The 25,263-nt window shown below is 44.2% G+C and overlaps 2 protein-coding genes across 6 annotated transcripts in view; one reads left to right on the forward strand and one right to left on the reverse strand.

Annotated features, from left to right (window-relative positions):
* The window catches only part of HNRNPAB (heterogeneous nuclear ribonucleoprotein A/B), a 30,530-nt gene extending 21,960 nt beyond the window's left edge, over nucleotides 1-8,570 (reverse strand). The window contains exons 1-9 of one of the 5 annotated variants that reach the window (XM_061456993.1): nucleotides 8,379-8,570; nucleotides 7,974-8,265; nucleotides 4,800-4,968; nucleotides 4,127-4,285; nucleotides 3,607-3,738; nucleotides 1,607-1,715; nucleotides 1,362-1,514; nucleotides 1,199-1,283; nucleotides 619-943 (exon numbers count right to left, since the gene is read on the reverse strand). In XM_061456993.1, the coding sequence (XP_061312977.1) occupies nucleotides 1,213-1,283; nucleotides 1,362-1,514; nucleotides 1,607-1,715; nucleotides 3,607-3,738; nucleotides 4,127-4,285; nucleotides 4,800-4,968; nucleotides 7,974-8,227 (1,047 nt within the window). In that variant the 5' untranslated portion in view covers nucleotides 8,228-8,265; nucleotides 8,379-8,570 and the 3' untranslated portion in view covers nucleotides 619-943; nucleotides 1,199-1,212. Of the gene's footprint in view, nucleotides 1-618; nucleotides 1,284-1,361; nucleotides 1,515-1,606; nucleotides 1,716-3,606; nucleotides 3,739-4,126; nucleotides 4,286-4,799; nucleotides 4,969-7,973; nucleotides 8,266-8,378 lie in introns of those variants that run through there. The other 4 variants (XM_061456992.1, XM_061456997.1, XM_061456994.1 and 1 more) reach the window with 4 other exon arrangements.
* Nucleotides 8,571-17,000: 8,430 nt separating this feature from the next.
* Nucleotides 17,001-23,650, forward strand: NME5 (NME/NM23 family member 5). Its single transcript, XM_061456998.1, has 6 exons — nucleotides 17,001-17,023; nucleotides 17,727-17,893; nucleotides 19,557-19,762; nucleotides 20,090-20,190; nucleotides 21,195-21,313; nucleotides 23,412-23,650. Exons 2-6 carry the CDS (start codon nucleotides 17,741-17,743, stop codon nucleotides 23,496-23,498), a joined length of 666 nt encoding a protein of 221 aa, XP_061312982.1. The 5' UTR covers nucleotides 17,001-17,023; nucleotides 17,727-17,740; the 3' UTR covers nucleotides 23,499-23,650.
* The last annotated feature ends 1,613 nt before the right edge of the window (nucleotides 23,651-25,263 follow it).

The following is a 25,263-nucleotide window of genomic DNA, read 5'->3' on the forward strand; positions in this document are numbered from 1 at the left end:
CATCTCTTTCTGAAAGAGATGTGTTGTTGTTTTTCTACCCACAACTTTAGTGGAAGTTCTTTTAGCATTTTATGATACAGAAAAAGGCTGCAGCTACTCAGACTTTGCATTGGTAATTTAATGTCTAACCCGTCTTTCAAGGCAGGTTATTGTATAACATACAATTAAGAACTTGTAGGAGTCTCAGACTCAAGGCAGTGAACACGAAGGAAGTGCAGCCAGCTGCTGGCACAGCTCAACTTCCTCCTGCAGTGCTGTCTGGACTCTCAAGCCCTACCTGAAACCTACACTTCTGGAATAGAGGCCTACAATGCAGACAGTAAACACAGTTATGCTGAGCCTCTGTGCTTGTCTAGAGCATGAACTGCCAGCACAGCCTCCACAAAAGCTGGGGCTTTCCACCTCAGCTCTCTTCTATAACCTCCAGGCAGAAGGGACTGCAGTTTTTAGCTGCCACTTAACTGCAAGTGAGCACAACTACCAATACAGCCTTCTAGTTTTAAGATTAAAAGCATTTAGGCACAACTCTTCATCTATCAAGGTACTGCCATGAACTAAGTTCTGGGGACAGGATGCTGGCATTTTACTGATACATAAGCTGAAGAATGGCACAAGACACTAGATTACGCCTTTTTTATTTCAAAAGCTAGGATAGCTTCAATATCCATGTCATGGTGAATCAGAACACATGTAAAATACCTTACAATACATTAGATTCCAAAAAGGTACCAAAAAGTACAGTAAAATTAACACTTCCATTACAGGAAATGTATGACACAAAAACAATACAAAATAAAAAGGTGGAAAGTGACACTGGTTCCCTAAGATGCATCTCATTCTGTACAACTGGAGTAATGCAGAGTCCATAGTTAACTCCAAGAGGCAGTCCCTAGATGCAGAGCTGCAGCTTTAAGCAGACCCTCAAAATCAGTTTCAGTTTAACCTATTAATAAAATCATTAATTAATATCTTCAGCAAGGCTGAAATTTACACACCACACTGTCTAGACAACTAGTTATCTTTAAGTATTAAACATGTAAAACATTTCCAGGGAGCTCTTCCAAGTAAGATGCACATTTAACAGGCCATAGAAATTTATTGTAAAGTTAAATTTGGTACAGAACTGAAGTATCCATCTACAGCATTGTATACAAAACCTATGCAGTCATTTTCCAAAAGAGACCATGCCACTGCATACCTGAATAAGTTTGATCAATATGGCTTGTAGTTATTCTGATGACCACCACGTCTTGGTGTCTTCCCATAATTTGCACTGCCTTGACCTATGAACAAGAGAACAAATGCATTAAACTGCTAATTAGTTATGCTTGCTTATACCCAATACAGTTCTCTTTACTTACTGTAATCATAGCCTGGTCCATATCCATAATACCCATATCCTGAATAATCATAGCCTCCATAGCCACCATAACCTTGCTGATAGCCGTATCCTTGATTCCCATAACCCTGGTTCCAGTAATTGCCATAACCTTGATTCCAATTTTGACTTTGAGCTATAGAAGGGAAAACCATCCACAAAATCCCATTTTAGTACACACAACTTATTAGAATGTGTCCATACTAAAGTAGTGCGTGTGGTACTTACCGCCGCCTCTTCCGCCTCTGCCTCTTCCTCCATAGCTACCTCTTCCTCCACCACTACTGAATTGTTGCTGCTGGTAAACTTCTTTTGGCTGTGCTACCTTAATCTCGCACTGAAAAGAAGAAACAGGGATGAGTGTGTATGCTGTTCTTATAGCAGCAGCATCCAGCCTAACAAGCTAGGAAAGGTAGAGATTACCCTGGAGGCAAAGGAGGTATGCTTGCTGTGCTTCTCATCACATGAGCAGGACTAACACAAACCCAGAAGCATCTGATGTATTGTGCCACCTGGGCAAAAGTAAGTCACTGTCAGCCAGTCAAAGCAGGCCACTACTTTCAGAGTATTTCATACCACCTATTTCCTACCATCAACTTCTCCATGGAAGAGAAAGGTAAGTCACTACTGGCCATACAAAGCAGGCCATTGCTTTCGAAGTATTTTAATACTGCCTATTCTCTTCTATCAAGTCCCCCATGGAAGAGGTGCCAAGGCCACCTCAGCATTACTACTGCTCCTGTAGAAGCCCACTATCCTGGCACAGCATCTAAGACTGTTGGATCACTCTACCCGAGCTGTACTGAATAAACCAGGCTCTGAGAAATGCACAAGAACAGTTTTCCTGGCAGCCTTTATATGTACTGAGCATCTGTGCTGGACTACAGTACATCTACCAAACACTTGAAATCATTACTTATCAAATACTAAGAACAGAACTGACACAGAATGGTTGCCCAGAGAAGCTGTGGCTGCCCCATGCCTGGCAATGCTCAAGGCCAGGTTGGACAGGGCTTGGAGCAAACTGCTCTAGTGGAAGGCGTCCCTGCCTGTGACAGGGGGTTGGAACTGCATAAGCTTTAAGGTCCTTTCCAACCCAACTCATTCTGTGATTTATGATGACATTTCCAAGACAGGTTCCCAAGCTGCAGTTCAAACTGTCAGCCAGCTTCCTAGTTCCTGAATCTGCCCCAGCTGAGATGAAAGCTACTGCCACTGTGAAACAAACAACTCCCTGTGATAGCAGCACCCTAGTATGCCTGGCTTGGAATTCTTCACCCCAGTTTAAGGTAACCTGCTCTTTCTATTATCACTACAACACAAACAAGCCACAGTTACGAGATACAGATGTGTTTTCCCCTCTCTTGGCACATGAGCATTCTTCTGTCCTGAAAACGAGCTGGTTTTTTTGTGTGTCTTGACAGCTACCAGCGCATTATGTTTGCCAAAGTTTATTCTGTGCTGTGTCAAGACCATTAAGTGCAGTCTAAGTCACTGCCTCAGTATGACCAGATCCAGTAGGGCTTTCAAGTTCATGTATGGTCACTGACCATGCAGCAAGGGAAAAGGGACACCTCCAGCCAGCACGCATCATCTGCCTCTAGTCCTCTTATTAGCTTGACACGTGAGTCTCTATTAGCTAGTCCCACAGAAGTCAGCTGTTCAGAGCATCTCACACCACATTTACTGTAGTTCACATAACCAGCTGACCAGGTACAAAGTGCCATAAACATGTTTACTCTGCATCCTTGTACCTGGTTTACATGACATGGTTTTGGTTGCAGTGGGGGGCTTCTGAAAGACACCAGACTATGCCCCCATGTCAGACAGAGCCAGTTTCAGACAGCTACTTACAAAGTTAGTGTCTGTAAGCCTTGAATTTAAGCAAGTGCTTTATGCACAGATACACATCTGTTCAAATGGCTTACATTGCTACACTGACATATAAATAAGCCACTTTTTCCACATGTACTTAATGAATGCAATTAGATACTTTACATACAAAAGCCCCTAGAACATAGCAAGTATTAAAGCCACAAGTATTGGCAAAGAACCTTGATAGCCTCTGTGACTGAATTTAGGGCAAAACACTCCTGTTTGTGGTAAACGGTCCTTATCATAACTTTGGTACCTTGAGATCAGGGGTCTACAAAATCCTTTTCAGATTACAGATGCAGTGGTATTTACACTTCATACTTGGGCAAAAATGTACAAGTCAAGGTTTCTACCTTGCTTCCACTGACGTTATGGAATTTCTTCTCCAAAACCTTCTTCACTGGATCTTCTTCCTTGAAAGTGATGAAGACAAACCCCCTCCTCTTGTTGGTCTTTGGATCCATTGGAAGTTCAATCGCTTCAATCTGAAGACATGAAATACTGTTTTCAGGCTTGTATTTTAGCACAACAGTTACATACATGGCATTTGGGACAGTAAAACTTCGTATCTATGCATATGATGCAACACCGAAGCTGCAATGTTCAGTCTATACTAACATTTGTTTTCAGATCAGAGGTTTCAATTTTGCAGCTCTTAAAACCAATTTTAACTTCTGATACAATGTTTTAAGACAAGGGTGTCTAATGAGCAATGGAAGCATCCAGATTCCTTGCTCTCAAGATCGGAAACCTCTGGATCACTTACAGAAGCCTTAATACAGTTGAAGTTAATCTGCCACTTGCAAATTACTAGTAAACTAAACAGCAACTGGAGACTGGATGTTTCAGTGTTAGTAAGGTGATCTTACACACCTCTCCAAACTCTCCAAAGTATTCCCTGATTTTTTCTTCTGTGGCTTCTGGGTTCAGTCCACCAACAAATATTTTCTTCACTGGATCCTTTTTCATTGCCATGGCCTTCTTGGGGTCAATTAGTCGTCCATCTAGCCTGTGTTCTTTCTGTTCCAGAACCTGAAAAATAGTTTGGTATGATTAACTCAAGTTGAAAAGCTTCCTCTAAAAGTTAAGAATCTGAAACATCAGGGGACTGGAGCACCTCCTGTATGAAGACAGGCTGAGAAAGTTGGGGCTGTTCAGCCTGGAGAAGAGAAGGCTGTGTGGGGACCTCAGAGCAGCCTTCCAGTATCTGAAGGGGGCCTGCAGGGATGCTGGAGAGGGACTCTTCATTAGAGACTGTAGTGACAGGACAAGGCGTAATGGGTTAAAACTTAAACAGAGGAAGTTTAGGTTGGATATAAGGAGGAAATTCTTTCCTGTGAGGGTGATGAGGCACTGGAATGGGTTGCCCAGGGAGGTTGTGAATGCTCCATCCCTGGCAGTGTTCAAGGCCAGGTTGGACAAGGCCTTGGGTGATATGATTTAGTGTAAGGTGTCCCTGCCCATGGCAGGGGGGTTGGAACTGGATGATCTTAAGGTCCTTTCCAACCCTAACGATTCTATGATTCTATATGAAGCTTTAATTCACCTTTTCGACACTCCCAGGTTCTTTGAAGAGAATAAATCCAAAGCCTCTGGATCTTCCTGTGTTAGGGTCCATCTTTATTGTACAGTCAGTCACCTCACCAAATTTGGTGAAGTAATCTTTCAAGTCTTTTTTGCTTGTATCCCAGCTGAGGCCACCAACAAACATCTTCCTGAAATTTCAAAGAGAGAAAAGCTGTTTAGATTCAGAAGTACTACAAAAAAGCACACGCAGCAAGGCACTCATAGCGGTACACACCTCAGCAGCCTTGTCAGAAAAGGACCAACTGTTGAAAGTTAAATACTTCTGCATCTTGCAAAAAACTAGTGATATTATGAGAGCACACAAAGGTAGGTGGGTGGGTGTCCTCCTTTAGGAGAAAATAACACAATGCACCCTGAGGTTTGTTGCAGGCTACAAGGAACAGTAAAATTTGCTCAAAATATTCCTTGCCAATAACCTACATTCTTTCACCAGTATTCTGTTACTTGCATCAAAGCAGTATTGATTACCAAGTACTGCCAACTGCCTGAAAAGACCTAGGATCATTCCTACTATTTTGAAAGCATTCAGGATACAATAAGGCATCAAAATACTTGAGCTCTTCTAGGATTTGGACAAAAGGTCTGGACAAAGTAAACGTTTTAGTCCTAACAACCACCTGCAAGATTTAAACCAGGTATCTATGGCCTCCAAGAACAGTCACAACAGATGGGACTTTGGACCTGCCTTAACTAGTATGCTGTGCACTTCTTCCTGCTTAGTTATGAATCTAGTTCTATCATCATCAGTACTACAGAAGTATCTCAATTACTAGTCTTTACTCTCATGAGGAGACAATACAGTACTTCCCTGCCCACTTCCTCCCCCCAAAATATCCTCTAAAGCAGCTCGAACTGAACACTAGTGAAGTGCAATATAGAAGTGAAGTTAACAAAACTTAGTCAGCAAGGCACTTCACTTCAAATTAAAACATTAATAACATAGCTGTATTTTCTATTTTCAGAGTTTCCAAGGTAACAAACTAAGCTTTTAAAAGCATTCCAGCCTTTTTACCTAACTATAGACTTACAGATTAAAGCAGTTTGTCATTACTCTTAGAAGCAACCTAGATTTGGCATTAGAAGCCAGCAGCATTTTAGCAACTAGTCTGTTTAAAAGGGGGGGGGGGGGGAGGGGGGCGTTGGGGTTTGTGTGTAACTGATTTCCTAGAACCAGTATCCATTTATGTTCAAAAGGCAGCATCAGAAAAGCATCTACATGGTTGCTTGGGGTTTCTTTGCCTTTCCCCCCCCCCCTCAAACTGAATGAAACCATATAACCACATACTTTGTAGGCTAATCAAACTGGGCACGCTTAACTGTCAAGTGCAGCATGAAACACAAGGCGCAAGTTAAGTCTGTGTGCTTCATGAGCTGTTACAACAGAGAAAGGCCATACAAAGTGTACTAAGCCTTTCCGTAACAGGTGAAAGAAAGGTAACTTGACAGATTCCATCTCATCACACCAGCTTGCTTTCTGACCAAGCACTGCTGCTATAATCTGTACAGCCCAACAGTGGTTTTCCATCCCCTGTCATTATTGACTACACTTACAGAACTATCAACAGAAATACAATGGTTGTGGGGTGACACGAATTTGTCTGGAAGCAGCTTTAGCAACTTTACACCATCAGGTTGGGCTTGTGGTACACACACAGATACTGCCACATACAAAATTCACCTCTTACCACAGCGATAAATATTACACTTCATAATTTGCAGTCCTTTGTTTTGTAATTGGAATGACTGACACCTACATATACTTAAATAACACAACACAGACCTTTAGAAATTAAGGCCAAATTCCTAGCATTTGGTTTGGCCTTCAGGGGCCACATAAACGCATTTGCACTCTTAACGTGTAGTTTCTCTTCTTCCAGAGCATATTAGTGCAGCTAAATCAACGCACGTTTCAGCTCTTAACGAAATACTCAGAGTTCAGGGTGCTGACATTAGCCTTGGACAGCTCTTGTTTCAACACATAGACCTGCGGTTGAAATAGTCGCCTCCTATGCAAGAAACGGTACTGCTCACTTTTCAGGGCAGAACACGAAAAGTAAACAAAATTGGCACAGAGTTTAAAGATTTGTTTCTCAATCCTTCTAGTGTCTACAAAAGGTACATCCGGCCCTAGCTTATAGGAAACTTGTGCAAGTTTTATTCCTTCCCTTACAGACAAAATCTATTACACTAGTGTGGCTTCAGCTCTGTTGAGCCTGAGGGATCTGACCCGCTCGTTCATAGCCCTGGGATAACAAAGGCAGTTCCAACTAAATAAGTGGGGTAGCTTGAATAACAAAGACCCCCTTGACAAACAGGCAGGTGATTTTCAAGCCAAGCACATACGCTCACAAACAAACCAACTAGAGCAGGAAAGAATACACAAAGATGCCTCTACCAAAACACTGCAAAGCTACACTGACTCCTCCAGGAATTGCTTGCAAGAGATAAGCCGTTTTCTGACAACGCTGCAAAGAAGTACACCAAAATAGCTCTTGCTGGTTTAAATACACCGCGCGTCGTCTCAATCTTGTAATTTTCCCCTTTGCTCCTCAAAAAATACTCAGCTTATCCCGACCGGCTTCCAAAGCCAGGATTGGGGGTTTTATACGTATTACACACAACATTCACACCGACGCCGGTAGCGATCGGCCATGCAATCCCCACAAAGTTTGAACCACCCTCCCCGGACAGAAAGCAACTCCTTCCATCCGCTCGCTTCGTTAAAAAGGGAAAGGCGGAGGAAAACGCGGGAGGTGACTGGAACGGAGGTAAATCCTCTTCCATTTTACAGCGTGAGACGGCAACAAACCCGCTCCCCGCCCCTCCCCCAGCCACCACATGGCGCCAACAAAAGGCAGCTCCAGAACAAAGGAAGCGCTGGTGCTGCAGGGCCGCCGGCTCACCGCCCGCCGATCCCTCCGCAGCGGGGCCGCCCGCCGCCCTCCCCCGCCGGGCGGAGCGGGGCCCAGGGCTGCGGGGCCCTGCGAGCCGCCCGCTTCGCTTCCGCTCCCAACCAAGGGCCCCGCCGGGGCCTAGCGGCCGCGCTCCGCAGCCACACATGGCGCCCGGGGGGGGAAGCGGGGAGGCGCGGCCTGCTCCCGCCTCAGCGCGCCGAGGGCGGCGCGGCGCTTACCCCGCATCCTCCTCGTTCTTGCTGGCGTTGATCTGGTCGCCTTCCGCGCCGTTCTGGCTGGCGGCCGTCCCCGCTGTTCCCGCTGCCGGTCCGGCTCCCGCTGCCGCCGTTCCTGCCGTCGCTGCCGCCACCGTCGCGCCCGCCGCCGCCGCCGGAGCCCCGCCGGTTTCGGCCTGCTGCTCTCCGGCGTTCTCGGCCGCTTCGTGCCCGTTCTGGGTGGCACCGGCCGCCAACTGCTGCTCCGCTTCGGACATGCTGCCCCGTCCGCAGAGGCGAGAGGGACGACAGGCGCCTGCAAGAGACGAGCGCGGCCCGCGGGTCAGCCAAGAGCTCCCCCCACCGCGCCGGTCTGATCCGGTCGGGTCCCGCCCCTCCCCTTTCCGCCGCCATCCCGTCCGTACTCACTTTAAAACCCGCTCGCGGTAAAATCCGGTCCGGCCGGGATCGGTTTAAAACCCCTTCTCACACTGGGGCTGACACCCGTCCCCCGCGGCGCTCGGCTGCTCCGCACCGGCCGCGCCACCGCCTCCTCCCCTCAGACACGTACTCTCCAGCCCGGAGCCTTAACGCGTGGCCGCCTTTATACCGCCGGAGCCTCAGCCACACAGCAATAAGCCGCTTCCTCGTTGGTGACCGTCTCCTATCTGTCACGTCGTTCGGCGGTTCCTACTGGTTGTGCCGCGGTGAGGCGGGCGGGGTGAGGCGAATGGCGGCCCGCAGGACTGGGCTGAGGGAAGGGGAGGAGTTCGGAGACCGTTCACCGGCGGTACCGGCCGTTCTGGGGAAGCCGGGCAGCCCCGCGCCTCAACCGCCGTGCCTTGTCCCTGTGTGGCGGGCGTCGCACCGCCGTGCTGAACGTTACCGTCCCCATGAGGCGCTTCACGAACACCACACCCGTGGCAGGGGGGAAGCACAACCGGTGAGGTGCAGAGGCTGGGCTATAGCCGGAGGCTGCCGCGCTACCGCGGTTCAGTCCCGCCGGGTCCCGCGCGGTGAAGCTGTGGAAAGACGGCTGTGAGCTGAGCGCGGTGTTTACTTACAGTGGTTCAGCTCAAGGTGTGGTGTGTACACTGAGTCAGTTACCCCAGTGTGAGAGGTTTACCTCATGTTTCCAGCTCTGCTGGTTTTGCAACCGAGAGGGCCAGATTTTTGTTATTTTTTTAATGGAAACTTGGGTTTGGATATTACATAACTCCGGAGCTCGTGCCCTGAGCGTGCTGAGGCCTTAAATTCCTTTTGCCCACAGATATATCAGCCTTGTTGGCGAAGTTGCCCGTGAAGAGTGCAGAAAGCGACTGCTTGCAATCATACTTTGAATTCTCATACAAGATGTGTTCCTAATACCCTATTTGTCCATGTCAAAGGCACAGAGTTTGGCTTTTGGACAGACAGACAGCCAAAGCTCACTGACACAGCCTTAAAAAAAAGTTAAGCCCTTTGCTTTTGGGCAGAAAGTAACCATTATTACCTGATTTTGTCTGGTAATGAATATATGTGATAATGATGCGTATATGCATCATTGATTCTTTCATTATGCATCATTACTTTCTTGCTCCACCTTCTGTTACATATCTCCTCTGTCTCAACTTCCCTATTTCATCTGCTATTACAAGTCAGAAAGGGGGCACGTAGCTACTTGTGAATAAAAATAAACTGGCAATACATTTTGTTGGTAAGTCTAGGCCTAGGATCCAGGCTGTCCTTCAGTGAACCGCCTTTAGAGCGCTCTATCCTCTCCAGGATTCATTTGCTGAAGTAGGAACTTGGTCAAACAGGGGAAATGAGGTTTGGTTTTGTAAGCTTTGTAGCACTACAATAAGCAGAGCAGTAAAGATGAGCATTAAAAGCAACAGGATAAGGGTCTGAACCTCCCTTCTTTCTTTAATAAAACATTCAATTGCTTCAGACCCTAAGCCAGAGCTCAGAAGGGGAAGTGGGGAGAAAACCAGAAATTGCTCTTAGTATTGGGAGGTAGTATAAAAAAATAGGCCTTCAATACAATAGCCAATTTCAAACCACTCTCACTTAGTGCTTGCCACAAGCATCACTTTATCTCTGGTCCAAGCTGAGCTTTCTGCTTTGATACCTGTGCACATGAGCACCAAGACTTGCATTGTATTTGTTACTGGAATTACAACTGATTCTCTTACAATACCTGGATTTTAAATCCTCATCCATAAAAGTTATTTGCTTCTGTAAATCTTCCCCCCACACACAGCACCTGTTTACTGCTCACAAGTGAAAGACTATTATAGCAGTTTAAGTGTCCAACAATACCTAAGCCTGGTGTGACACATATGATGTATCAACCAGATGCTCTATGCATAATGGATATTCATTTGAAAATAATCCTGCACATTTTCAGCCCAAGCTACAATAGTGCAGAATTTTATCTTCAGAGATGCTAATCTCAGCCAGATCTGCTGACAGGGACAGGGTATGCTATGGACAAGCTCTACAACCAGCTCTTCAGGCTAATATATGAGCTCAGGTCTAGTAAAGAGAGTACAAAGAATACCTAACCAGTACACCTGATAATTGTAATGCCTGCAGGATGAGGTATACATGTTACTGATAAAGATACTCATCTTTATGAGGATGTATTTTAAATCGTTTTTCTTGCATTGAACTTTAAATAAAACATTAAAGGCAAAGAAATTTTTCTAAGGTAGTCTTTAGCCTAATTATACCATCTCAGAGGAACTTGCCTGACATCCAGTGAGAGAACTTGTGGTATTTTAGGCAGCTTTTGCTGAAACTGTAAACCTATCAGGTCTGTACCAAAAAGGTAAAGTTTATGATGAAAAACAACTAAGCTACTGTCTGTCAGCTGGCTGTGTTCATTTACACAGTGCTGCTAGCTGCTTCAGTTGGAAAATGCCACGCTTTTGCTTAAGTCGCCACAGGGAATCTAAGGTCAAACTGATATTTGCAGGTTGCTCTAACTGGACTGGCTGAAGCAGTAAATGCTACTACTGCTCTTATGCTCTGTCCACCCTCTTTCTGCAGGTTTTTATGTATGCAGCAGAGTCACCTGGCTGCAAAACACATCTGTAATGAAGTTACAAGCTTATAGACCAGCACCTGAGAGTAAACTTGGCGGTAGTTGGTATGAGTCTGTCATGTAAGACTAGGCTCTGCTGATGGGTGTAACCTGAGTGCTTTTGATGATCTCTTTATTACTTAATTCCCCTGCAAGATTCACAGCCCCAAACAGCTCCTTTGTATTTCTTCAACCTGTCTCCCTTTTCAGAGCCCTTGCACTGGTACTTCAGCACATCTTTTCCTGCTTTCTTTAACGATGTACTCCTTTCCAACTGCCCACTTCTCCTGGTCAGGTCCATCTCAATCTCTCATCTTGGCAATTCCAAACAGCAGTTCCTAGGGTTCTCTGTGATTCCCAGCAGCCCCATTATAATAGCTGTTTGATGCCTTCTATGTCCCATAGCCAACAGCAGTATATTAGAGTAGTTGTACACTGGCTAAACACCCTGGTTCGAAAACTGTGACTGGTGTGAGTGACAAGGTAGACACAGAAGACTGAGAAACTCGAGAACATGTGTTGTTAGGATTAGTATTTGTCTCTCCAGGCCCCATCATGCCACTGGTAACTTTAAAGAATTCCTCTGGGTTGTGACTTGGGTTCTGGCCTTGCATTTCACTCCCCACTAAAAGCCTGTGGTTAATCAAAGCAAAATACACACATACCTGCTTGGGTGGTAATTCTCCTTACATGACACATTTACTGCTGAGAAAAAAGCTATCATTCTGTCTGCCATTTTTTTTTAATCCTGTAATTACTATGATTATTCATGGTGTTGACTGAAATTCAATTGAATTTTACTTGTGTATGGTCAGGTCACAGGCTGCTGACCATATACAAAATGCCATGCTATAGGAAGCTTCTGCCTGAGATAGTCTTTATGCACAGTATAAATAAATGTTATTGATAACTATGCAAGTAAGCCCATTGATTTTAATGGTACAGTTGAAAGTAAGAAAATAAGAATGGCAAAAGGATGCTTTTTGCTACATGGAATTAAGATGGTGAGAAGATGCATTTAAGGAAGCATTGACAATATAACTTACAAAACAAATAACCTTATTTAACTGATTGCCTCTTGCAATTTGCCACATAAAAGGGTGTTATTGGTTTATTCACTCATTTATTCATTGTGGGTAGTATCACACTGAATACTTATCTCTGAGCTTAGTGGCCTCAGGGATAATCCAAGCTAGTATTATGTTAAACATTATGTGGAACAATGAAAGAGCCAAAGCATGCAATTGTTGCTGTTCCAAAAGGTTAGGTAAACCTCTAATATCTACATGCAGTATCTATACAGAATGTCTATATACAGATGAGGAGGAATTTTATAGAAAATCAGTTGGAAATGCTAACTTCTATAGGTGTTCAGCAGGACCTGAGCCTGTGCAAAGAGGTGGGATAAAGCAGGAGACCCTATTTGAAAGTGCAGTAGTGGGATTCAGTTGTACAGGCTGGCAGGAAATAGCCTTTCAGTGTGAAACAAAAGGTACCTGGGACCAGAACAGCGTGTGAAAGGGCTTGCAATTGAAGAGCAACAGTTTTGTGTGTGATAGAGAAGACTGGCTCTGGAAAGGGGTGGAGAACTAACATTGGAAAAATAAGAAAATGGTGTTGCAGAGCTTTCTGAGCAGAAGCAAATGCTCTATCTGTTGAGGCCAGAGAAAAGGATGTCAACAATAACTGAGACGAGAGCTTGAGTGAGATTCCCAGTCACGTCAATAAATAACAAAGATCGTGCCCTGGTTGAGATTCCCACAGCAGTTCAGAGCAATCTGAGCTCAAACACCACGTTCCTGGCTGTCAGTTTCTACCTGCTCCTTTGCCAGTGGGCCATAAAATAGCTCAGTAGAATAGTGGTTGGTTTACAGACAGAGGGTTTGCTTTATACATGCTCACTGCCAGAACTTTAAATTACGATGGAGACACCTGAAGTTTGAATGGAGGCAGTAACACCTGTATTTGTGCATCAGGATGTTGAGCTGTGAGCTAGAAGGGAAGGGAGGAGAGTCAGGGTCAGCGCTCACCACTGCTCTTGCAGAAGACAGGAGAAAATATAGGGGAAGGTACTGACAAGCCAAGCTGAAACTGTCACTGGAGAAGCAATAGGTGAGAATAACTGTACAAGCGAAGATCAGAGATGAGCTGGCTATGCTACACGTGGCTGAAGGCCAAAGAAGAGATTGGTTTAAGATGGGTTGAGAAACTTCCCGATGACAGGAGGAAGGAACACCAAGTTTAAGAGGATTTAGGGTAGAACCAGACGAGATGCCATTGGAAGACTTGTAAAAGTAAGCTGACAGGAGGCACTTTTACCGAAGACTTGCAACAGAAATGTTGGCTTTTTCTCCTTAGTATTTAAAAGAGACCAGCATATCTGTGTGGGTGCTGGGGGGTCACAGCAGACCCAATGACTAAAGCTGCGAACAAATGGAAGAGTGGGTGTGAGGAAAATCAGGAAATGAAACAGAGTGAGGTTAATAAGGCAAGTGATGGAGTTACGGAAGATATGTAGATAATATTACTGTTATTGCTGCTTAGAGATTTGTAGAAAGGGAAAGCATCAGGAGAGTACTTTAAATTTAACTTTAAAGAAAATGGTGCAATAGCAAGCAGAGGAGAGCAGAAAGAGAGGCTTGCCAAGGGTTAGTCAGCAGCAATGCAAAGCTAGCTAGGAATACAGGAGGGCAGATAAGCTGCAGTAGAAATGCTTAGCTGTAAGAAGGCAGAAATGGAAGAGTGAGCTGGCTTGCAGGAGAGGAAGTTTGCTTGATGACAGGGTTTCCGCCAGAGACACTTCACACTGCAAAAGTAAGGATGGATGAAGCAAGCTGAACGTAAGCTGGTGCTGTGGGTGTGACAGTTTATCATGAGAGACAGAAGCAAAGAAGTCAGTGGTGGATTAAAATTGTGTGTAGTAAATGTATAGCTAATAAATTGCTGCTAAAGCACATACGTTCTTCTGTGCTTAATGTCAAAATGCAAGTAAAGCTAAAGGATGTGCAAGCTGCATTTTTAATCAATGCAACTAGTTTGTATTGCTTCTTTAGCTTTTCTTCACTCTGTTATTTTCATCATTCTGTTTTTCTGTCCTTTTTTCACCAGTCTTCCAGCCATTAGTTTATCCTCCTTGTTGCAGTGTTGGAGTACAAAGCTCTGGAGTAATATTTCTCCTTCAAAAGTTATTTTTCTGTTGTTACTTGACTGTGCAAATGCACCTGCAGCCACAGCCTTTCAGTGTTGTTATATTCCACGCCAGCTAAAAATAAGCGAGAGAACCAAGGCTGATTAAACAGCTTAACAGATAAGATACAGCAGCAAAGCTATGCCCTAAGAAGTATTCAGAACCGCCATGGTTTATTTCATTGTCAGTGTAATTTTACCCTTTTTTTTATTGTTTCCTTTCTTAAAAGCACACCTCTGGCCTGCAGATGTTAGGGAAGGTGCCTCAGGCCAGCATTTTAGTTACACAGACATTTTTTCAAGCACTATAAAGATAATAAAAACAAGATAACGATGCTAACACAGGGTTGCAAAGTCAAGTTTATGGAATCCGAGGCTTTAGAAGAACCCTACTACTGTAAAAAGACAGTGTCGTCGTTAGGGAACACACGAGGGTATTTTCTCTTCACATGCGGGGCCACTTTAAATTCGCAAGGCTGCATTATTAAACCATCGTGGGAAGCGAAGCCGCAGGAAGCCCGGTGTCATTGGCTGCAGCTCCAGATGCAGCCGCCCGCTCATTGGAGAGCAGAGGATTCTCCGAGGTACTAAAATTAGACAATCTCCGCCCTCCAGAAATGGTTCTGGAAACAGCGAGGAGCCCAAACCCCGACACAGAGCGAGGGCCTTTGGTGCGGGCAGAGCGCACAGAACCCTAGTCCCGGTTAAGCTGCAGCATCCAAAGGCACACAGAGATTGATTTCTTAGCTTGGTTAGCTGAATAAAGCATGCCCACAATAAAGAAACTGCAGGAGATGAAGCAGTGTTTTACACAGATATTAAATTCAGCATTTCTTATGTAATCACAATTCTGAAGCGTTCATCCAGGCTGAGGAAGCCTTTGAATTAAAATCCAAGCTGTCAGACTGGTGCTCATTGACTTTGAAATGAAATCATCTTCCTAAATGAACTCTGAACTGAACTAAAACAAAACGGTGAACTCTTTCCATCAGCCTTTCTGTTTAATACTTTTAAATGTTATCCATTATCTCTGTGTCCTTGCAGTGTTCATAATGTCTTCAGATTCCATACTGTACAAGGTATCCCTATGGAAGAAATACCAAGTGCCTGTATCAGTGAACAAAGTCTGCATCTGAATTACTCCATCTTGTACACTCAGGACCTTTATTTGGTTTTTAAGGTATGCGAATAAAGACTTCAGCCTTTGCATTTCGAACATATTCCAAACTGGAATATGCAAGGAAATAGTTTTTTCCATTTTTTTCCAAAGTGGCTGCAAGGAAATAGTTTTGTTTCTCATTTCTACTTTCACATTATTTACATTACTCATGAAGAAGATAAAGGCAAAGTGGATTCTTCTTACACTATAAACAGCATTTGCTCTTTCCTCTGCTAACCAGGGTACAATGTCAGCATCTGTGGCTCTTAAAGTGAGGGGGTTTGGGGGATTTCTCCTTTACTTTCAGTCTGAGTTCAGTAAAAATTGAAGCCGATATACTTGTGTTCATTGGTGAACTTGAGTTCAGGAGCAGGCCAGAGGTGTCGGGAGCACCTCGGATCCTTCGACTTGTGATAAATGGGCACTAAGAGGGGATGAGGAGGAGCGTGGCGCAGTTATCGGTGCCGCTGCACACCCGATAGCGCAGGGCCAGCTGGCCTGCGTTCAGCCCCAGCAAACAGAGCGGACGGCAGCAGGGCTGCAGATACCTGAGCACCCAGCCCTTGGGATTCCAGGCCACGGGCTCAGCTATGGCATGGATGAGCACATCGGGTGTGCAGGGACTGCACTGTAATTGCTCCAAGTAGGAGCAGCCCTGGAGAGCTGGGGAAATAGGGAGTGTTCTGGGAGCAAACACTGGCACAGTGGTGGTGGAGCTGGTAGAGATCCACAGGAACCAAGCTTCCCCAGCTCCGTGGTTCACCTCATTATGGTTTAACCTGGAAAACAGCAACTGTTTCTTACTTATTATGTGTTTGTTTTTGTGGTAAGTAGCTCTGAGTAGACACCCGCACAGAGAAATCAACAAAAAACACTGCAACATTGGAGAGCTACACATTCAGGTTAGTGTGTCTGCTGTGCCAGAAGGCTGCGTGCTGTACGCTGATCCCGCTGGTGTCAATCAGGCATGTAAACAGGAAACCTCAGGCACGCTCCTGCGATAAATATTAATATTTAAATACCCCGAAGAAGGCCTTTTGTGCATCTTCTTCAACACAAAGCGCTACCTCAGTTTATGAACGTTTGCTGTGAGACTCCCTCAGCAGCCCTGTGTGTGAGGTAAAACCAACATAAACCTTTGTAAAAATAGAGAAATACGGCTTTTATAGCGCTCCCGCTGCTCCCTTCCTTATTTCCGTGTCCCACAAGGTGCTCATGAACACGTAGATGTGACCCTCAGTTATCCGCCCTGGGGTTGTCAGCCTCCTGCTGTCAGCTCCCCAGCCGCCATCTTGGGTCCTCCCCCTGCCCAGCGCACAGCCGAGGGGCGCGGAGGCCATCTTGTGGCCGCTCTGGCGCCGGCCTCGCCGTCGCCTAGCAACGGCGGTGGAGCGAGAGGGTGCGTGGCGTGGGCCCGGGTTAGGCCCGGCGGGGGGACCGGGCGGGTGGAGCTCCCTCAGGGCAGGCGGGGAGGGGTCTGAGGGGAAGGGAGAGCCGCTCCTTCGGGTCTCTGGTGCAGTCTGTGCCGCCGGGGGCCGTGGGTGCCTTCAGCCCGGTGCGCAGGTAAAGGCAGCCCCGCGGTCCTGTGCGCCTTCCTCCCTGATGGCGGCTGCAGTCTGTTCAACCAGATTTGAAAGAGAACGGGGAACCTCCAAAGTACAGGTACAGGAAAGATCGCTTTAGATCTTTCTAAAAGATCTAAAAGAGAGGGTTAGCTGAGTAATTGCATCGGTTTCTGCAGAAGGGAGCCGGCGGCTGGCTGTGTACCGTGTCTTGTGGGGTGCAGGTGGGGAGAGATGTGGGGCTGGGAGCACGGAGGTGAAGGGGCGAGGGGGAAGAGGAGGTCACAAGCGCTCACAGGTCCATGGGGAGCCTATCTGCACTAGTTCTGCTGATCACAGAACAATTCTGTGTTCTGATAGCTTCCTAATGGCCTCAGAAAACTGGATTTTGAGTCCATAAATACAGGAATTAAGTAACAAGAAGTCCCCTGGGGCTTACAGATGGACTAGCTCTGGGTAGTACATCCCACACCACAACCTGCAGGCAAGAGAACACAGATTTGGGGTGGGAACACACAGTTGGAGGATGGGGATGTGCGCAGCAAGGTGTGTGGTAACACTATCTATCTCATGTATTGTCCTAGTGAAATGTTAGAGCAGTTTACATCTTATTTACGCTGAATATATAACTATAATAACACTGGACTTTTGGCTTCTTTTCCACAAAGTGCTTCTGCACTGAAAAATGGGAGTGGGAACTACAGAGCTAACTAACCCAGAGTAAACCTCACATGGCTTTTGTGGCATGGGGGTGACCCTCTCTGCTCTTACACAGTGAAACTCCTGCCCTGGTGTCCTTGCAGTGGGAAAGGGGCACATGACGTCCAGTTTAGAAGCCAGGATGCAGATGTTAACGCCCGAACCTCAGGTTTTTGTGGAAAGAACTCTGGCCGTCATCAAACCAGATGTTGTTCGTAAAGAAGAAGAAATAGAGGATGTCATCCTCAGGTCGGGATTCATGATCCTTCAGGTAACAGGCTCTAGAGGAAATAACTGCACTTTGTAAGTCAGAGCAAGACTTCAGCAGTTAAGCAAGTGATTAAAAATGAACTTACATTTTTCACATCATCAACCACTGCTGCCAGATTCCATTTTACTGCCGCATGGACCGGACCGACCGCACCGATGTTTTTGCTGACACAGAAAACACAGGCTTTGTCAACAGACTCGGCTTTAGCAAACACACGCCGCAGAGATGCAGACTCTTCCAAGTAGAGCGTACACCGCTGTGTCACTGTGCCGGTGGTCATGGCCTGTACGGCCAAGCCCCGCCTGCGCTGCCCGGTGCCAGCCAGGACGCGCTCCCCGCCGCTCGGCGGGGCTCGCCAGTGCCGAGCTCGGGTACTGCCCAGCCGGGCGGGCCGCTGGAGGGCGCTGTGCCCCCGCTCCTGCCGCCGGCCTCGCCCGTGACTGCGCAAAGCAGCGCCGTCTTTTTCCCTTCCCATTTCCCTTCTTTTTTCCCTTCTTTTTTCCCCTTCTTTTTTTTCCCCCTTTTTTCCCCTTCTTTTTTCCCCTTCTTTTTTCCCCTTCTTTTTTTCTCTTCTTTTTTTTCCCCTTCTTTTTCCCCTTCTTTTTCCCCTTCCCTTTCCCTTCCCTTTCCCCTTCCCTTTTCCCTTCCCTTTTCCTTTCTTTTTCCTTTTCTTGTCCCCCTTTTCCCCATTTTTCCCCCATTTTTTCTATTACTTCCTTTTCTTTCATTTTTTCCCATTTTTCTTCTTTTTTCCCCCTCCCTATCCTTCCTTTTCACCCTCCTTTTCCCTCCCTCTCCCCCCCCCCCCTTCCTTTTCCCCCCTCCTTTTCCACCTTTCTTTCTTTTCCCTGGAAATGCAGTATTTTTTCTTATTCTTCAAATTCCGCTTTTTCCATATTTCTTCTTTTTTAATTTCTTCCCTTTTTTATTTATACAAAATATAAGAAAAAAAAATATTTTTTAAATTTTTTTTTATTATTATTTTTAATGACAAGGTGTTTATAGCATCTTCTGACGTCTGCAGTGACTTTTGGCACCAAAGTCATTAGGAATCAGAATTCATGGTGCTCTTGTGCTGCACCAGTTCAGGCTCAAAGAATGAACTTCACAGTAATTCTCTAAATTCTCTCTTCTTGACTGCCCTGTGCCTACTGATAACCTCCCAAACCTAGTCCTGGTCCTAATCCTGGCCACATGTGGGTAGGTAGCTATTGTGAGACTCAGAAAGCCTGAAAAATAGAACAATTGCATAAGTACCAGTGTGGGCAGAGGAGAAAATGGTTTAAAAGTAGAACATTACGCTGGAGCAGGCGAATAATTAAATCCTGCCCTTGTAATGCTCTTCACTTTCTCTGTGCGGTGCTCTGACTGTGCTTTAAGTCATCCAACAGTTACAAAATGCTGTAGTTTGCGTAGGCCAAAAGCGCACCTTATTCAAACAGCCTATTTGTCCGCTTAATTAACTTGGAAAACTCTTGCTCTTTGTTACTCTGTGTCTTGAAGAGGATCAGATCTTGGAGAATCAAATTAGGCTGGGAATGGCTCTGTGTCTGTTCTCCTGCATTTGAAGATGGGACACAGTACAGGACTGTATCTGAGGTAGCAAACTCTCTTCGTTTAGCAAGCCTTTGTTAATTCTTTGTTTCTCTTTTCCACTTTCTAGAAGCGAAAGCTGCAGTTAAGCCCAGAGCAATGTAGCAACTTTTATGCAGACCAATATGGAAAAATGTTTTTTCCTAATTTAACAGCCTATATGAGTTCTGGACCAATAGTTGCTATGGTTCTTGCCAGATATTGTGCAGTCTCATACTGGAAAGAACTGCTTGGACCATCAAACAGCATAAGAGCTAAGATAACGCACCCTTACAGGTAACTCATGGATTGGCCTTGGGAAGCCAGCAGGGTCTTGTAATTCTCTCAATTGAGGCTAGAATTCCTCTCCTTTTTGGTTTTATGTTAGAGATACAGATTTGGAGTCACTTTAGACTCAAAACTTTCCACCTTTGTTCTTTAGTATGCAAAATTCATTTAATGGGGGATGCTGAGTGCATAAACATATATTTTAGATAGCTTCTTATTTTGTTTAAAGCCAAGATCAAGCCAATGCCTTGTTAATTAGTCCATATACATTGATTTTATATGCTCCTGGCAGGGGTTTTCAGTTGCTTACCAAGCAGTTACTTTTCCTGTTCTTAGCTTAAGAGCAATCTATGGGACTGATGACCTGAGGAATGGGCTTCATGGCAGTCGCAGCATTTCCACAGCAGAAAGAGAAATCAGATTCATGTTTCCAGAAGGTAAAATGGTACAAATAATACACTGCCAGTCTTTGGAGGATAGTGTCCTTCCCTGTTAAAACTTGTCTCTGCCCAGACTCTAGATACAATTGGATTTAGAAGAGGTTGAGCTTGTTTGCTTTATGAGAATGTGAGTCTTTATGCACAAGCTTTTCTACTAAGGAAAGGCATACCAAAACATACCTGAAGAGCCATTATAGTTACAGGGATTGCTTCTACTTTTTAAACTGTGGTCTGGGAAGTGGAGCAAACCTGGTAAATGAGAGAAAGGGGGAAGCTCTTTCCAGCACGTGCTTCTGGCACTGTCAGCCCCCAGGGATGTCTGTTGGCTTGAGAAGACTGACTCTTCTTGGGCTCAGGCTGAGTAATTCCTCTTCAACAGCAGCTGGATGCCCTCATAGTACAATTCCAAAGTTAATGTGGAATTGCCAGAGAAATGTGTCATGAAATCTTAAAGGGCTGGGAGAGGATCTCTTGTTTGTAATGTAGGAGTTGAATGATGCCTTTTCTCTTTGACAGAAAAAACTTGTGGTTTTGTCAAGTGTATCAGTTTAGTAAAAGATGTTGCACTTCCCTGCAAACCTTACCCATTATAAACCATGTTTCTTCTCCTCACCCTAATAACAAAGCAGGACTTCAGGTGAGATTTTTAGGAGTCTTCAGAAACCAGCTTTACGCTGCAAGAAGGATGTACTGTACTAAACATGGGATGTACTGTTTCTCTCCTGCCCCCAGTGCATCTTCAAGGATATAGGTTTTCTCAAGATGATCTGATTTCCTTCTCCTTCATAATTTGCTATAGTTAGTAAGATTACCTCAGGGACATCGTAAAGGAGTTTGGGTAGTTTCTTTGCAGTTTGTTGTGGGAGACAACATATAAAAACCATTATGTATTATTAACTTATTAAGGAAAATAGAAGCATGCATAGAAACAACCTTTGAAAGAATGCCTTTTTTAATCACCCTACAAGCTGCTTCCCAACACCTGTGGTTGCTCCTTACAGTGATTGTGGAGCCGGTTCCAACTGGACAGAGAGCCAGGGATTACTTGAACTTCTATGTAAAGCCCACATTACTAGCTGGGCTCACTGCACTGTGTAAAGAGAAGCCAGCAGACCCAATGGTACGTACGTACAGTAAATCAGTGTTGTGCTGTATGCTTTTTGATACACCTACTTTGTGTTAGGGAAGTCCCTGTATATAGGAAAGCTACTCTTTTGTGCTGTTTTAGCTACCTGCTAATGAGCTAATCAGATAACATTTGCCTTTCAAGACACCGATTGGTTTGTTAACAGATGAAATGAGGGCCAGCACTAAAAGAAATCAGCCTTATGAAGTGATGGGGAGAGGGGGTTTGGGTGGTTTCTGTAAAACTCTTTCTAACATGCGGTTGTTACAGATGGCTGGAAAGGTAAGCATGTGTATGATGTCATGTAGAAGTTTTTAGTTAATTTACTGTTTCTGAGATGAGTTTGAGATGAAATAACTCATACAGTAGATGCTAAGTGAGATTAGATGTTAGTCACACTGGTGGTAGTTACACACTTGAGTAAAAATCTATAGAGTTCTTAGCAAGGCTGTCTATATTGTGTCATTGTGCTTATTTAATATTAATCCTTCATTTGAATAACCTATTATTTTGACTATTTATATATAACTATTATATGCAGCATTGGTTAGCATTCACTTGAGTTGCTCCACAGTTCCACATGAAAATGTTATGATTCTTTGAAGTGAAACCCATCTCATGTAGTTAACCTGATGTGCAGAAAACTGATGTGCACAAACTTCTTGTGACCCCTTTCCAGATGTGCACAAACTTCTTGTGACCCCACCTGATGTGCACAAACTTCTTGTGACCCCTTTCCAGTTATCAAGCTGATGCATCTTGCCCTTCTCTCACATATTATTCCTTTTAACCATGGATGTCATTCAAATTACAGTTCTTAGTGGAAAGCCTAAGGTTAATTTCCTGTTGTTTTGGTGGTGTTTGGTGTCTTCCTCAGTCCCTAAACAAAATTAGCTTACTTTCCTCTGAAAAAATACGGTAAATGTTTCTTTGTATTCTTAAAGTTCAAGTCGTTCACACTCATGCTTCTTTAAGAATGTGGATAACGTATCAGTGTGACAACTTACTGGCAGCTGTGGTGGATTCTAGTTCATTATCAGGTTTTTAATCAACATCACATTTTTTACAAGATACATTTCAGAAGAAAAGCCTGAAAAATAATTCAGGGGTGTCTCTATGTGATATACACGAGGTCAGATTAAATGTGCTTTGATTGTTCCAGCTTTATAACCTGTGCACTTGATCTGGATGTCTGGCACTGTTACCATAGAAATCTAGAAAGCAGAGATGAAGAAGTCTTTTCATCCATCCCTTTGCCCAAAGGCCACACCAATTGTAGCTGAATTTGGGGTGATTTTTTTTGTTTTTACCACCAAATAGTCTTTCTAAGGGCTTTGGGCTTTTGTGTTTGTACCTGGTAATAAAAGGAGAGCGTTGCTTACCTTACTGGTCTACTATCCTGTCAGTTCTTCCACTTCACAGTAAGCTATGAAGTAGCATTCCAGAAACTAATCATCAAGAGCCTTGTGAAGTAAATAAGGATGTGTTAAAAAGTCTCTTTACAAGTGGAGAAATGGAGGTAAAGGGTTATTTTGCCTAAGGCCAGGCCAGGAGTGGCAGATGAAATTACGCCATTCCTCCCTTGCACATTCTTATGTAAGTACAATGGGCTGGAACACTTAAAAGATGAATTTAGAGAAGTAACCATGTTTGGGGTTAATGTTTTAGGTACTATAAGGTGATTTCAGTGCAAAAGACTGTCACTTTTAATTAATTAATTCTTAGCTAAAGTATCTCTGTTGTCATGAGTAGTATTTCATTTAGCAGTTTCATGCATATTGTACAGCCTCAGTCCAAAATAGAGTTGACCAGGTTATTTGAAGTATGGATCACATGTTTTCATACATACACAAAGCTAGACATTGCCAGGGGAAGTTTTCTAAAGGTCAGTGTGAATAGTTTGAAAGCAATATAAGCATTGAGGATTTAAAAGAACACTTTGAGAAAACAGGTTATTTTTTCCTGAAAAATCTGTTTCACAGCATGGCAGGAGAGTTTCTGGATCAAGTTTCAAATAATGCTTTTAATATTCTCCCATACACTTAACAGAAGACAACAGAACACTGAAAGTGTTTGTGGGTTTGTTCCACAGATCTGGCTTGCTGACTGGCTGATTGAACACAATCCTAACAAACCCAGGGTACAGCATCATGGCACTGAGAAGAAGCATCAGGGGTGAGAGCTCAGTGGAAACCACCTTAAGCATTCCAAGTTCCAGATCTACATTATAATTTTCAGTGTATCCCTTGGCTATGTAATCAATATTATCTGAAGTTAATGTTACTGTCATAACTACTCCTGTCTTCATGGAATAAATAACCTTACACTTAACCAGGGTGTAACAGTTGTAGTTTCTTTTCTATTGACAAAGTGAATGTGGAATCACAGGATAAATTTATGGTGTGAGGTGATTAGAACAAGACAAGTATCTCAATAGGTGTGATTTAGCTGCTGTTCTCCCCACTTATCCTGGTTTGGCTGTTTGGGGAGAGCAAAATCACTTGCCCCAGTGCAGATTCCCAAATTACATAGAGCTGGCCCATGCTTTGGGAAACTGGGAGTTGTGTTTGGGCATTGTTTTAGCAGACACCAATTCCATGATGAAGTGAGGTGCTTGGGTGTGACTTGGAAAACAATTACTGGAGGTGTATTAGCAGCTTTAGTATCTTAATTGCTGGTTGCATCACCCAGCTAAAGTTGCTCTTGAAGGGGATTCACCTGAGCCTCATGTATTTTATCAGAATATAATTTGAAGGTCCAGTGAATGTACCTTTCCCATCTTGGTGGCAAAAGGCACGGTGATTATAAATCAGTCTTTGATTTCCATTTGAAGCCACAAGAAGGTGTATTTTAGTCAAGGACTAATGCTGTCTTCCAGTATTTGTTTGAAAGAAAGGTGCTTAATTGGAACATCTTACCTGAAGGGTGCTTTTCACTCTTTAAAGGTATGCTGATTCCTGTTGTGTTCCTTGTGTTCTTCACACACTTGAACTTGAATGTGTTAAGAATTTCAAGGGAATGGGTTAGGGGCCATGCTGTTGAACAGCAATGGGTTAATCCCACACTATTACCTTTTCTGAAGTAACCGGACTGTGTTTTGGGGGAAGGTTTGTGGGGCTTTATTGTTCACTGTTAACTTCAAGCTTCATATCTTATGGTTTGGCTGGGAGGGAATGTCATTTTCACAGCTCTGAAACATGAAACGTCAGTGTGCTTGGTTAATACCAAACAAACAGGCACTTCCATAATTTGTTTCATCAAAAACTTCCTCCCTCAGCTTAAGGAATTACCAGAAACATGAATCATTTGTAATATTAAACTGTGTTTAATTGCTTATCTTCTCAGTGGAATAAACCACTATTGCCAGCCCAGAGAATGAACCTCAGAAAACTGGTCCCTACAGTACTGAGACCTAACAAGGAGAAAGGAAGCCCAAGCCCTCAGATACAAAGAAAAATATGAGGTGGTTAGAAATACAGTGAACAGATCTGTTTAGAAGTAATTTGCCTGTAATTATTGCCTCTATATGTATCTGATTGCCCCAGTTCCAGGGCAGTTGCACTTTGTGGTTTTCTTCAGCCAAACAGAATTCAGACATTTATTTCTTTTTTGAAGATGCCAGAAACTAAAATCTGTTGAATTCACAAGACACTCTCCTGTACCTTGGTAGTTACTATGGCATTTGCTTTCTTATTCTGGTAACAATAAATAACAATAAATGCTTAACAGTAAATACCTCCTTCATGCTACTGCTGGAGTTTTCAGTTTTGCTTTTGTGACAGTTCTGTGGTGTATTGTATTGGTAGAAGATCATAACTTTCACAGAGAGTATGTGTCCTTACCAGGAGGGGTAGGAGAAAGGGAAAAGCAGCTGATGTTGCAGCTTTATAATGCTCACAATATAAAGTTTCAGTCATTCAAGTGTATGTCTGTCATCAATTTGA

The sequence above is a fragment of the Pezoporus flaviventris genome, unplaced genomic scaffold (assembly GCF_033815535.1).
Source record: "Pezoporus flaviventris isolate CSIRO_AGI_PZ_B2104156 unplaced genomic scaffold, CSIRO_AGI_Pfla_v1 ptg000023l, whole genome shotgun sequence".
Lineage (NCBI taxonomy): Eukaryota > Metazoa > Chordata > Aves > Psittaciformes > Psittacidae > Pezoporus > Pezoporus flaviventris.

Bases quoted from the DNA above. Each gene is read 5' to 3' on its own strand.
- NME5 (XM_061456998.1), top strand. From the start codon at position 17,741: ATGACGTCCAGTTTAGAAGCCAGGATGCAGATGTTAACGCCCGAACCT. The intron at 19,763-20,089 runs GTAACTCATGGA...TCCTGTTCTTAG, and splicing joins AAGATAACGCACCCTTACAG to CTTAAGAGCAATCTATGGGA. The intron at 20,191-21,194 runs GTAAAATGGTAC...TGCTCCTTACAG, and splicing joins CAGATTCATGTTTCCAGAAG to TGATTGTGGAGCCGGTTCCA.